Source organism: Eubalaena glacialis, chromosome 3 (genome assembly GCF_028564815.1).
Source record: "Eubalaena glacialis isolate mEubGla1 chromosome 3, mEubGla1.1.hap2.+ XY, whole genome shotgun sequence".
Taxonomy (NCBI): Eukaryota; Metazoa; Chordata; class Mammalia; order Artiodactyla; family Balaenidae; genus Eubalaena; species Eubalaena glacialis.
The window spans coordinates 90,360,071-90,375,112 of record NC_083718.1 but is presented as its reverse complement, the minus strand read 5'-3'; the positions used below and the strand labels follow the sequence as shown (position 1 = coordinate 90,375,112).

General features: G+C 38.3%; 1 protein-coding gene across 1 annotated transcript in view; it reads right to left on the bottom strand.

The window, feature by feature from the left end:
• Positions 1–14,806, bottom strand: part of SPAG17 (sperm associated antigen 17) — a 225,414-nt gene extending 210,608 nt beyond the window's left edge. Inside the window, exon 1 of the mRNA XM_061186106.1 lies at positions 14,720–14,806. Coding sequence (XP_061042089.1) covers positions 14,720–14,806 — 87 coding nt within the window. The remainder of the gene's footprint in view (positions 1–14,719) is intronic.
• Between the last annotated feature and the right edge of the window lie 236 nt (positions 14,807–15,042).

Genomic DNA, 15,042 nt, shown 5'->3' with positions numbered 1-15,042 from the left:
AGACCACTGGATTTAGTATCAGAAAACCTGATCATTAGTCCTGATTCCAACCACGTGGTCTTGGAAAAACACTCATGTACTCAGAACCTGGACCTTAACAAAATAATACTTACAGTAGGGAGTCATTCATTCATTCAATAAATATTTACTGAGGAGTTACTATGTGTCAAACATTGAAATGGGCATTAGGAATAGAATGCATAGGCATAAGGCGTAATCACTACCCTTAAATAGCATCAGCCTGGGGAAGAAAAATCCACAAATAACAGAGAAAAGAGATTATAGTTAAAAGTATTTCATAAGAAAGTGCTGTATAAAGTATCCATTTCTTTTATTATATTGTTTATCCTAATTTATTCACTAATAACTTTTGCTATGTGGGTACCTATGCTACGCTGGAAATGAAGGATGCAAAGATTAATAAGACAAGGGAAATTAAAGGAAATGAACTAAATCTGTATTTCTCAGCATGGTTAGACTTCAAAACATAATGATGAATTTAAAAAAAGATAAATTGCAGAACTGGTAAGTACAATATGGAACCATTTGTATAAATTAAAAAAATCATAAACAATATTACATAATATTCATGGATATAGATAAATAGATACATAGATAGGCTCAGAGGATATGCATTCATGACAGTGTGTGCTCCTAGGAAGGGAGAGAAAGGAATGGAACAGGGGCTGGGGGTAAGGACAAAGTGTTCTTCCATTTTTTTCCCAGTGTTTATTTAAAAAAAAAGAAAGAGAAACCAGCAATTGTCATGATGGTACAAATGTCCTTGTTATATTACCCTTTGTGCTTTCCTGCATTAAAAAAGAAGGAAGTCTCAAAAGACCCACATTCTAGTAAGAGAGTCAGATATGTGCACAGTCATAATGTAAAATGATACGGGTTTTACTGTAAACCGCATCTCTCCCTGCGTCTTATGTCCCTGCCTCATGGGCAGATGCCGCTTGAAGAAAGAGTGCAAGGAATTCTTTGCCTATGTCTTTTGCTTGTCAACCTTCTATCTACACAGTGGCCACACCTCCACCTCCTCAGAAGAGCAAGGCTCTCTTGCTTAGGTTTCTTCCCCTTTTCACATTTTCATCTCAGTACGTCCTTCACCAGTCTCAAGAACTTGCTCCTTTTTCTCGGGCTGAGGGAAAGATTCTGATCCTTTCTCTTTTGTACTACAGCAAATGACCCACTTTCCTTTGACCTGCTTTTCCAGATTGTTCCGTCAATCCTATCTCTCCCCCTCCAGTTTTCAATCCCTTCCTCCCCTCTCCTCTCTATCCCATTTCACAAATGCACAGCTATCTTCACCTAATCCCAGTCTCCCCGCTAACCATTTTCCATAGGATCTTCTTTTCTTCATAGTCAAACTCCCCAAATATGGGACCTAGCACTTGAGACCCTGGATCCTGATAAGCCACAGTATTGCTCCCACCTCCCTCCCTCACCTCCACCACCATTCACTCTATTGAAACTGCATCCTTTAAGATCACTAATTGTGTCCTCATCACCAAATATGGTTGCCTTGCCCTGTTCTCCCTAGATCTCCATAGGTGGGGACTTCAAATGCCACTTCGTGCCCTTCTCCCTGGCCTGATTTCCAAGACACAGCACTGTTCTCATTCTGTCTTTATTCCTTTGGCTGTTTCTTCTCTGACCATCAGGCTCTTTCCTTTCTTTCTACCTCATAAATGAGGACCTTTAGATATTCCATAGAATTCTGTGCTCAACCTTCTGTTCTCCTCCTGGCACATTCTCTCTATTGGATATTCTAGGTCCTCCCACAGCATCCACTCCGCTTCTCTGCTGACAATCCCTAAGTCGATGTCTCCAACCATGGACTGTGCATTATAGTCCATGGACTTCCTGATGAATTTCTACTTTGATGTTCTACCATCATCTCAAACTCAGAATGTCTGAAAGCTGAGTCCTTTACCTCTCTGTATACCCTAAAAACAAAACAAACAAAATCCCCCCATCACAAACAATAAAAGTCATCCAAGTTCATTTAACTGAATTTGTCAGCTTCTGAGACTTTCCATTTTTCCCAGTCATCATACTTCAAATCCTCCGTCATTCTCCTTTTGTATATGCAATCACAGTTATTTTCTTTCTAGAATTTCTTGGATCTGTCACTTCCTTTTTATTCTCATGGTGATTCTGCTAGTTCAACCTATAACTACCTCAAACCTAGACCACCTTCTACAGGGTCTATTCGAGCCTCCGGCTTCTTCCATCTCTAACCTATTAATTTTTTCTAAGACATCAATTTAATCATTTCACGCTTCCCTCACAGAAAGTATTTTAATTGTCTAACTCTTAGACTCTAATGGGATAAGTCCAAACTCTATCTTACTAGAATTCAAAATCCTTTACATTCTCTTCCCCACATATTTTAAACACCTTATCCCCCATTATTTCTAAACTCTCACAGCTCTCAAATTGTTCTATGTGAGTTCTTGAGCCTTAATTTTCCCATGTAGATGGGAATAATATTTTTAGAGCTGTTGTGAGGATGAACCATGATAGTGTGTGTAAAGCACCTAATCCAGTGCCTAGCGAGTGGTTAATTATGTATCACAAACATGTCATGGGTTTTCTCAGCTCTCTGTTTGCTCAGCATGGTCCTTTTATACAGAATTCCTTGCTTCCAGGTGAAATTCCTGCTTCATCTGTGGCTCTTTCCCTAAACATCTCAGCCCAACAGTGACCGCTGTGTCCTCTGCTTGCCTGTGAAAACTCATTATCAGTACTATACTAGTAACATAGTACTTACATTGAGGTCATGATATTAGTTGTGGGTCTTCAGCTTTAGTGTGCATCAGAATCATGTTTGTTAAAGTACAAATCTAAGTACAAACTAGGCTCCACCCCGAGTTTCTGATTCAGTAAGTCTACGGTGGGGCCTGGGAATTTGCATTTCTTATAAGTTCCCAGGCGATGCTGTTGCTTCTGGCCCAGGGATTACACTTTTAGAATCACTGGTGTCTATGTTTTCTCAGATTAGCTCTAGGTGGCAGGAATGCTGTATTGTTCCTTTTTCCATTGACCCATCCTCCCCTTTCTATACATCCCAGGTAGTACATAGGGCAGTAGTTTAATACAAAAGGAACAAAGGTTTTTCAGCTGAATTTAATCACTTACTGAAGCTATGGTCAAACTCCATATTCACTAGCTGGTTGTACTCAGTCTTAAACTATTTCCAATATTTAAAAATCTACTAAAAGAGAATGTCTTAGTGATGGCAGGTAAACGACATATTATTTGTGTATAAAAACCACATTAGATATAGATATAGCCTCAAGCTTCAATTCTTCATGTTAGCAGAGAGGTATATGGACTCTAGGAATTTAATAAAGGAAATTATTTCTATTTTCCTTTGGAATGCATTTTTAAAGTTATATTTTGGGATGGGTCCATCTTACATTCTGGAAATTCATAATGCTTTAAATAATTCCCCTATGAAAGTATGTTTCTGTGTCAAGGACCACTCTCTGCCTCCTCTGAAGCCTAGAGACGGACTGACGGTGAGGGGGATTAGAAGGAAGGTGTCCATACCAAAACAGGACAGAGGAAGAAACAGAGGGAGAACTTTCAGAAGACATTAAAAGGGTAATTTTGTCCCCAAATCTGGGGAAGATAATGGTTGGCAACTTAGTAATTGCTATTCTCCCCCTGGCTCACCCATGACTCAACTGCTACTGGGGTAAAGAAACATTACAGAAAGAAGCTCCAGCTCCACAGCTGACCATGTTTAGGGCTTGGAATTGACCAGTGGGGTACGTCTACTATAGACTTACCTAAGGAAGATCTAGGAAGGCATCCATCTTTCCTAGCTTGATTTTATTTTAATCCCACTTTTTCCAGCCAAAACTGAACAATTCAAGATGAACAATCTTTCCTACTGAATTCATTTAAAACATTTAAATACAGTTCTTTTGTTTCAAGATGCTTGTTCGTTTGACTGAAAATTTTCATTGACCAAATTAAGTTGGATAATTTTAAAGACTTTTTCTAGCAGCTAAAATTCAAAGTAGAGAGGAAACTTTCAACCTCCTTGATTTTGGAGGAACACTGGCTTCTATAAAATAAGACTAATTAGAGATGCTGATGAGGTCAACATGGACATAAAGCTAAAGAAAAAATGCTGCCAAGGAGGCTGAGAACAAACTTCCAGTGAAGCCACCAATAGACTCTTTGTGTGGTATACGCTGTGTAAAATGAGAGAATTTCCTCAGCTGCTTTGAAGACAGTACTGATGAGGGTATAGCCAGAGGTCCAGTTCCCATATGGACTTCACGTGACCCCAAATTCTGCTCCACACGACCAAAATCTTTGGTCTCTAGACATGATTGCTCTTAATTACTGAACACAAGAGGGACTAAGCAAAAAAACTTTCTTCAGAAAAACAGATCATCATTGCTTTAAATATGTTTTAAAGTGTATACCCTTCTGAGCAAAAGTGACATCTTCATCACAAAGAATAAAATAACACATTCACAGTTATTTCCATCTCAAAGGTTGAAAATATGGTCCTAATAAATCATTTTTCCACAAACATTTTCCTAGGTTGGTGCTAAATTTATAAGATATGCATGACAAGTTAAACAATAAACATTCTCTAATGCTTCACCTTTATGATTACAATAACAAGTGTGAATAATGAAACGCTTTCTATCCTTGCTCAGCCATCTAAATACTTGATGTGAAGACAGAGGTAGCTGACATAATGGAAAAGAATATGAGAAAGAATGTGTGTGTGTGTATGTGTATGTGTGTGTGTGTGTGTGTGTATATATATATATATATATATATATAAAACTGAGTCACTTTGCTGTATAGCAGTAATTAACACAACATTGTAAATCAACTATACTTCAATAAAAAATTCAAAAAAAAGACAGAGGCAGTTGAAGTCAATATTCCTAACCTTAAACTAGTTTAACCAAAACCCAATTATTAAATACATATATGGAGTCATAGACAGTTTTAGAGATCACATGATTTTTCATTGGTGCTTATATAATTTGGGGGATTTCCTCTCCATTTCTATTCAATATATCCTGCCTGAGTAACTGTTATGCTGTCTGTACCACCCAAGGCCACACACCATAGTCATATTTAGCAGAAAACACAATAAGAACAACACAAAGAATCATGATTGTGAGGGGTGAGGACAAGGGGAAGCCAGGAAACAATTTATTGAATTTTAGAAAGCATTTCACAAGTTTACATACCAAAAACATTGAGTTACCATGGAAGGAGAGGAAATGTTTTGTCACAGAGAACTGGCTAAAAAACAAAGGCGAAGTTAAGCAGACATCTCTCTGGATGGAGAAGTGTTAACAGCAGGGAGCCCTGGGAACCTTCCTTGTATATGTCTTATTTAACTGCCTTTATACAAAATATGTAAATAGTTTCAGTGAAACACAAACTTTCAGAATTTAATGCTAGGTGATTTCTTTCATTGCCATTTAGTCCAATTCCTTCATTTTGCAGATGGGGGTAAAGAATCTACGACATGGAGACTTGGTTAAGGTGACACAGCTAGCAAGAAGCATGTCCTGATTCCTAGACAATGGGCCTTCCTCTGCCACCCTGCCTTGGCTTCACTGGCAGATGTTGTGACAATGACATTGTGCCAAGGGGACAATTAAACACTGCAGGGAGATTTCACAAAGCCTTCTGAGTTGAGCAAGCATGTGTGTCAGATGAGATTCAGTGTGGAAAATATAAGTAAATGTGTTGAAGAAAACATAATCTAAACTCCAGTCAGAAGTTTAGAGGCTTTATATGACCCAGCAATCCCACTCCTGGGCACATATCCGGAGAAAACTCTAATTTGAAAAGACACATGCACCCCAATGTTCATTGCAGCACTATTTACAATAGCCAAGACATGGAAGCAATCTAAATGTCCATCGACAGAATAATGGATAAAGAAGATGTGGCATATATATAGAGAGAATACTACTATATTAGTAGAATACTACTCAGCCATAAAAAGAATGAAATAATGCCATTTGCAGCAACATGGATGGACCTAGAGGTTATCATATTAAGTGAAGTAAGTCAGAGAAAGACAAATACCATATGATATTACTTATATGTAGAATCTAAAATATGATGCAACTGAACTTATTTACAAAACAGAAACAGACTCACAGACAGAGAAAACAAACTTCTGGTTACCAAAGGGGAAAAGGGGTGGAGGAGGGATACATTAGGAGTTTGGGGTTAGCAGATACACACTGCTATATATAAAATAAACAACAAGGTCCTACTACACAGCATAGGGAACTATATTCAATATCCTGTAGTGAACCATAATGGAAAAGAATATGAAAAAGAATATAGATATATAACTGAACCACTTTGCTGTACACTAGAAACTAACACAACACTGTAAATCAACTATGCTTCAATTAAAAAAAAAAGAAGTTTAGAAGCTTTGATGATCAGTTACAGGAAAGGTGCCTGTATGTAATCCTTCCCCATAACCATCAGCTTAATGTGCTGCAGTTCCATCGAAATGCCTTGGCTCACCAGATCTAGAAAAAAAGTGGGAACCAAATAGAAAACATTACCCTACAACTGTACAAAACCAGAGGGTCTAAGTACTTGGAAAGTTGTGTTGAGTTTTAGGCATAAAACCTAAAAAGAGATTGAATAGCTGGAAAGAGTCACAAAATGACAAATAAACTGGTCATAGGAAAGGAGGGACTTCAATGGGAGAACTGACTGAAACAAATTTAGGAGAGAGAGGGGAAACTATTACTACACAGTACTATAGTACTGAGTACAGCCACAACTACTGAAGCCCACACACCTAGAGCCCGTGCTCCGCAACAAGAGAAGCCACCACAGTGAGAAGCCTGCACACCGCAACGAGGGGGAGCCCCCGCTCGCCGCAACTAGAGAAAGCCCGCGTGCAGCAGCGAAGATCCAATGCAGCCAAAAATAAATAAATTAATTAGTTAATTAAAAAATAAAAGATAACAATCACTGAAGTAATTTAGTGGAAGGAGAAAAGTCAGTAGGGACCAGAATAATGTGATTAAGCTCCCTTCTGGAAGATATAAGGGAGGGTTTTAATGAGAAGGAGTTGGATGGAGGCAGGGAGATCTTCAGGCCAGGAAACTACACGGGAAAAGTCAGTATGGGCCTGGGGATACTACAGAGACCACTCAACTGGAGTAAAGGAAGATAAAGACGGATGGGCAGAGAAAGACCAAATTAGTCAGGGCCATGAAAGCCAGGCAGAACATCTTGCATTTTATCTTGTGGGTAACTGGGAGCCAATGACGGTTTCTATGGCTAGAGCTGAAACATGGTCAACATTCACCATTTCTTAACATTTCCCTAGTATGTTGCCAAACTCATACTGGCAACACTTACGTTTTACTTGTATTTAATATTTTTCATTTGCTATAAAAGCGATCACGTATAACATCTAGGTAGATATTTTGACATGCGAACTCCCTTTGGTTCCAAACTCATTCAAATAATACATTTTTGTCTAAAAAGAGAAATTATAATGTGAGGTTATGAAAAGTCCATTTCCCTCTTAACATTCTTCCTAGCAACTCAGTTGTTTTCATTGGCCTTTATTAAAACAACCTTTGTGTGAACTGGCAATTTGTTTGGTAAATATCAATGAAAGCATATTTCAGAAAATATAGTAATAAAAACCAATCCAATTTCAGAAATATGCTTGCTGTCAGACATCAGTCTTCAGCTCATATTATGAGTATTTCCAGTAAGTCTTATACATTAACATGAGAAATAGCTTACTGTTTAAGATCAAAAAAGTTGAAAAATTCTTCACTGCCTCTCAAAAATTATTCAGGGATTCTGTCCATAAAATGTATTTCTCTTTTGATAAACTGCATTTATAATGGTTTCAAGCACTTCATCAATTGAACATTTTTCCTCCCAAACCTGCGGAGACTGCTTATTATCATCCTAGTATCTATATACTTTACAACTTTAAGAGGTCTGGAATATTAATATTTCAGCAATACCTATCTGGAACCCTTATCTATTTTCCAAACCTTTATAAGATAGAAGCTTTGTTCAAGACTCCAAGGAAATTCTGTTACTATTTTTCAAGTGTGCACAACTCAGCTATTGTCACTAAGCTACATTTAATAAGAGAAAAATATTATTCCTCAGCTGAAGTATAATGAGGAGGAGAAACTGCTAACTATATGTTCTAAAGAGCGTTCACTTAAATGCCTCCTGCTTGGCAGATAAAATATCTCTGTGAAGTGAAGTGGAATCATTGCATAGTTCTTTTGGGGGTACTGTTACAATCAGCCTATATATCTGCTATGATGCTTTGTTATATAAATGTTTTCTGTCCTTTCCTCTTCTTTCAGAAAACATCTCCTCAGTCTAACTGTCCTGGTTTCTACAATAAAGGTTTCTTCATATTTCAAAGTAAATCAGTGAATTAATTTCGTATAGAGTTTGAGTGTGGTTCTGTGTGCCTATAAACATGCTGGTCGTTGTGAAGTAGATATAATGAGTATAAGATATGATTTTTCTGTGAAGCAGCTCACATTACATCAATACTTGTGCTCTATAAAACATGAAATGATAGCAAATAATTCAAGGCATTCTCACAACCAAGGACTGAGCTGTAAAAGACAGAGCCTAGATCCAAGGTGGGGGAAGATAAATGTGGGTTAGGGTATTTAGGAAAGCTCACTGCAAGGCATGGCTTTATGAGAGTCTCGAAGAATGGGTCTGACAAGGGGAGGGAAGGTGGAAATTCATTTCAAGCAAAGAGACTAATATGAGTGAAAAAGCAGGATGTAGGGAGTGAACTCTCTTACTGAAGGGTTATTAGATGCCAGATGTGATAAAATATTTATGAATGAAATAAATATCATTTACTCCTCACAGCAAATCTTTGAGGTGGAAATTATTATCTCCATATGACAAAAGGAGAACGAGGCTCAGAGAAGGTAAGACATTTGCTCTAGGTCACCCATTAGGCCTTTCAAAATCAGGATTCAACACCTAGGTCTACCTGGCCCCAGAGCTGGGGCTTTCTCCAGCAGCTCATTGCCTCCTTTGTGTGTCTATGCTTCAAGGAAGATAATGTCTTGCCTCTAGCAATTCAATGTGATGGTTAAATGGGGGCCAGTTTAGGGCTTCCCTGGTGGCGTAGTGGTTAAGAATCCGCCTGCCAATGCAGGGGACACGGGTTCGATCTCTGGTCCGGGAAGATCCCATATGCCATGGAGCAACTAAGCCCTGATGCCACACTACTGAGCCTGTGCTCTAGAGCCTGCGAGCCACAGCTACTGAGCCCGTGTGCCACAACTACTGAAGCCCGCATGCCTAGAGCCCATGCTCCACAACAAGAGAAGCCACTGCAATGAGAAGCCCACGCACCGCAAAGAGTAGACCCCAGTCGCCACAACTAGAGAAAGCCCATGCAGCAACGAAGACCCAACATGGCCAAAAAAAAAAAAAAAAAAAAAGAATCATTATTTAAAAATATGTGGATATTTATATTAAAGAAGAGTTGAAGGCTTAATCAAGAAGCAAAATCTTAATGATAAATATAAGGCAAATGACAATGAGTATCCATTCCCTTAAGCTGGGTATTAGGGACCTAAAATCATCATTACAAAATGAAATCAGTGAATTGGAATAGTGAGGCTGGCTGGGTTAGGGAATGTGTAGATAGCCATAATTTTTTTTCTGTTTTTTTTTTTTTTTTAACATTTTCTATAGTGGGTCACAGTAAGTGAATGAAATAATTGTCGTGCCAATAGTTGGTCTCACAAGTTATGGCTGCCTTCTTGCTACACCTAAAAAGGAGAACTTAAACTTGGAACAAATGAAAAGAAATAACCATCTTGGATAATTTGAAAATATGGACGTACTTAAGAATTAAAACTAACAAAATCCCAAACCAAATCAACTCAAACAAACTTTGGAGAACCCTCAAATTCTGAAGAACATATTTGGGACAAAAGTCTATAATACCTTAAAGAAAAAGAAAAGGATTTGTATCTGGCTTCTGAATATTCACTATACTGGTATCATGCTGTCACTTAACACAGATAACATTGTGAGGATTTTCCCCACTGTGTTAACACAAAAGTCTTGATCATAACACAAGATTCCATTTGAAACACGTAGCTCACTCATTTTGAAGCCACGTGACAATCTGTAGGCTTCTAAAAGGAATGGCTATGCTGTTTGAACAATTTTGGTAAATTTTCCTAAATTTTCATGAGCAAAGCTTCTACTAATCTCCCCTTCCCCAGCATCACCTGCTATGTAGGTTTGTAAGAAATGGAAAAAATCAGAGTTGATTACAAAATCTCTCAGACCACAGTAAGATCAGCAAGATGGCCAACTAGAAAGCTCTAGGCCCTCTGTCCTTCACAGAAACATTAGAAAAACAACCAGAGATTGACTAAAATAACTTTATAGGAGCTCTGAAACCAGTCAAAGATCTAAAGCAATGGAATGAATGCACAATCAATAAAAAGCCACATTCAATATGGTAGGAAATTTTGTGGCACTTCTACTCTCCCTTGCCCCACCCTTTCTCTGGAGAAAGGACAATCTTTTCAATAATTCGTGCTGGGAAAACTGGATATTTACATGCAAAAGAATGAAGTTGGACTCTTACCTCATACCACAAATAAAAAGTAACTAAAAATGGACCAAAGACCTAAATGGAAGGCAGAAAACTCTTAGTAGAAAACAGAGAGTAAAATCTTCATGACTCTGGGTTTGGCAATGATTTCTTTGATATGACACCAAATGCATAGTAAACAAAAGAAAACTTAAACTGAACTTCATCAAAATTAAAAACTTTGTACATCACAGTACACAAAGAGTAAAAAGGCAACCCATGAAATAGGATAAAATATTTGCAAACCATGTATCTGATAAGGGATTAATATCCGGAATATATTAAAAAAAAAACTCAACAATTTAACAATAAAAAACCAAGCAACTTGACTAAAAATTGGCAAAAGAAGATACACAAATGGCCTAAAAGTACATAAAAAGATGTTCAACATCAAAAATAATCAGGGAAATGCAAATCAAAACCACAATGAAATACTACTTCACACCCATTAGGATGGCTGTTATATAGAAGTATATAAATAAAAAACACAGATTGTTAAAAGCATTTGGTGAGGATGTGGAGAAACTGGTGGGAATATAAAAATGTTATAGCTGCTATGGAAAATGGTATGGCTGTTTCTCAAAAAATTAAACATAAAATTACCATATGATTTGGCAATTCTACTTGTGGATGTACACTCAAAAAATTGAAAGCAGGGACTCAAACAGATTTTTGCACACTCATATTAATAGCAGCATTATTCACAATAGCCAAGAGTTGGAAGCAACCCAAATGGCCATCAACGAATGAATGGATAAATAAAATGTGGTCTATACATACAATGAAATATTATTCAGCCTTAAAAACAAGGAAATTCCAATACATGCTACAACCTGAATGAAGCTTGAGGACATTATGCTAAGTGAAATAAGCCAGTCATACGAAGACAAATACTGTATGATTACATTTACATGAGGCACCTAGAGTAGTCAAATTTGTAGACACAGAAAGTAGAATGGGGGTTGCCAGGTGCTGGGGGGAGGGAGGTGGGGGAACTAGTTAATGGATGTATTTTCAGCTGGGGAAGATGAAAGAGTTTTGAAGATGAAAGGTGGTGATGGTTGCACAACAATGTGAAGATACTTAATGCCACTGAATGGTATATTTTAAAATGTTTAAAATGGTAAATTTCATGTTCTGTATATTTTACCACAGTAAAAAATACAAATAAGAATATCTTAGACCAAAATGTTTCCAGATAGCACCTTCTGTCACTGAGCACCTGGGTTAACATATCCTCCTCTCACTGTGGCCAACAGAGGCTGCCTTGAGAGTTTCACGAAAAGATTTTAATTTCTATGACACCACAGTATCTTTAACTTCTTAATGCTGCTAGATATCATAAATATGTCTATGTCATATAAAGGCCACACTAAGATGCATTTTTATAATCTTGTACCTAAATATTTCCTGTATATCTTATTTGAGGTGTGATATTTGGCATATGTTAATAATACAATATACTCACAAATAATATTATTTATTCACATATACAATAATAAGCTAAATATTTGACACATGGATAGCAAAGTTAGTAAATGACCATTTGATTGACAGAATTAATTTATGAGCAATGTACCCCCAGGAGCCATCTAACCTACATTTTCCTCTCTCTCAATTTAAGTGTCCCAGATTTATTTAAGGCACATGCTGGTCTCCTTTCCTAAAATAATTGTCCTCCTTCCTTCTACCCACTCAAATTCTACCTATTCTTTAGAGCTCAGCCAAAGGAAAGTGTTTTATAAAGCATTTCCTGGCTATCCCAGCCCACTTTCATCCTCCTAACGTCTAGACTCTATATAATCATTTAGTGCTTAGTAATAGACTGCCTTGTATTATTTGCTATCATTTTATGTTTTAGAACCAACTAAAATGTACTGAGAAATTGATGATTATTCTAGCCTGAAAGGACAGCCCAAAACAGTGATACAAGGTACATTCACTAAAAGCAAATTGTGAACTTGCTTATTCTCTGTCAACTCTAGTGCAGCTCAATACGAATATGAGTTCAAAATCACTATTGATTAGGATTACTAAACTGGCTTATGGAAGACTGGGAGGAAAAATTCCCTCTCTGCGACCCCCAATACACACGCAACACACACACAGTAGCACACACATACTCAACCACATACACTGGAGCACAGTTTGCACAGAAGTAGCAACTTTATGGACAGAAACTCTGGAAACTAAAGCAGTAACATTTTTTGAGCACCCAATATGTGCAAAGCACTTTGCTGAGCCCTCTGAATAAGGAATTCACACATCTATAGTCATCTTTAACCAAAATTCAGAGTCTATTACATTGGTGGTTAGGGCATGCTTCTGGGCATTGGCTTAATCTGGGAATTTTCCTCTTGGATCAGACATGAAACCAAGCTGAGAAAAAAATATGAGAGGAGGTGGAGGGTAGTTGTCTTCCCCCTGCAATAAAGAACCCATATTTCAACAAACTGAAGAAGTTTACTTGTTGTAGTTAAAACTACATATTGCTTTGAGTTCAAATTCTTTCTATTAATATATAAGATTTATTGAAATTATATTGTTTAAGCAGGAACAAGAAAGCTGAAAATTATTTCAGGTTTTCAAGCTATAAGGAAAAATAGTGCCTTTAGGTTTTCCACTCAACTAGGAAAATTATAGCTTCATATTTGCAGCACTAAAGCTAATGCAATGTCAGCAGCTCCATCAAACTCTGTTGTTCAGCAGTTTATAATTCAAGCAGAAATGTTCACTCCAAGCCCAAACTTGGCCTACACAATTTCAAAGAAAATGAAGAAAAAATTATTTTGGCTAGTGCTAACTTATAAAAGCAAAAGAGAGGGTGCTTTTATAGAGTATTTCAAAAAACATCTAAGAATTTGAGAACGTAACTGAGAAATACTGAGTTGACATCCTTCATTCCTAAGGTTATAGAAATAACCCCAAATTCCATGACATCATGTCAGCGTCGGCAGTATCTTAACTATTTTCATGAAATTCTTCATCTGGTAGAATTTCATATCAGACAGAATTACTGTTCATAGGGAAAAAACAATTATAGTGGAAAATAGGACAAATAGGTAGACATTTCTCATGAGGGCATCATAAGACTTTAGATGTATTTTTCCTTTAAGTACTAACTCTCTAGTGAAACATACACACACATAGAAAACGAAAAAAAAAAATTCTAGTTTTTAAAGTGTTTTGCAATGGCAGGCTGGAATTCCCAGAATCTAGCTTCCTCCTTCCAAATGTCATCTTAGAAACAACTTAGTGTTGAAGTGAATTTCTGGCAGCGGACGACAGGAACTATTGGGCTGACCAGCTCACTGGAGGTGGGTGGGTGTGAGTGAGGTGGGGAGCTAGTCAGTTCTGGGATGGCAATTTGAAGTCATGTGGCAGGTGGGTTATAGATTGCCTTTGTGTCATCCTACAGGTGAGTCTAGCAGCCAACCCCTCATTACTCTGATCTCCTACAGTACCTTCAAAATACATCAAAACTTTTGATATTGTGGTATCAGGGCGTTACATAAGAAAGTCATCCTTTCCTATCTGTAGAAGGCTCACTTGTATTAAATATGTTGATACCTTAGATACTGCATGTCTGTTTTCATACAGCATTTATTAAAGCTGTACTATGCACCAGGCTACAGATGATCCAACAGGATTTCTTTCTTCAGGAGAAGTCAGGAGGAAGCGAGCAGTTCATAAAGACAACTCCAGTACAATTGTGGAGTGTCATCTGGATGACTTCACTGAAAAGGATGCTGAGGTGTCAGAAGGACACCTCGTCTCTTCACCACCACGCACCTTTCACCACCTTTTGAAATCCGCTTCCCCTTCCTTCTTCCCTTAACGCTCATTTGGTCAAGCACTCCCTGCGGATGGGACCCTGAGTCGTTTTGTGTGAAACCATCAGGCCTGGGAGAGCAGTACCAAGTACAATTTTCGGAGGGGACAGCGGTGGCATCTGGAAGGGAAGGCTAGCCTGGCAGAGTTGCCTGCAGGGTCTGGTCGGGCTTTAGCATTGCGGGGGCGCAGAGAGGATTTACGGGGTTCTGGGCATACCTGGTTGAAGGGTGCGGCGATGAGCGAGGGTTCCCATATCTTAGAACCTGTGGTCGCCGTCCCGCCTTTCTCTTTTTTGGGTGCCATGCCGAGAACGGGAGGAGCATTGGCCTCTAAACAGGCCTTAGGCCTGGACTAAGCGTCCCCGCTGCCATAGTAACCGAAGCCACGCCCAGTTCCTGAAGGAATTGTCTCCCTTCTGCCAAACCTGTTCTGAATCCTCAGGTCAACCGCTTCTGTCGCCATGGCAACCGAGTTTCCTGGAGCGCGCTGCAACTTGTGGGCGGGACTCCAGTCCCCTTGGTGAAATCTCAGGATTTCCC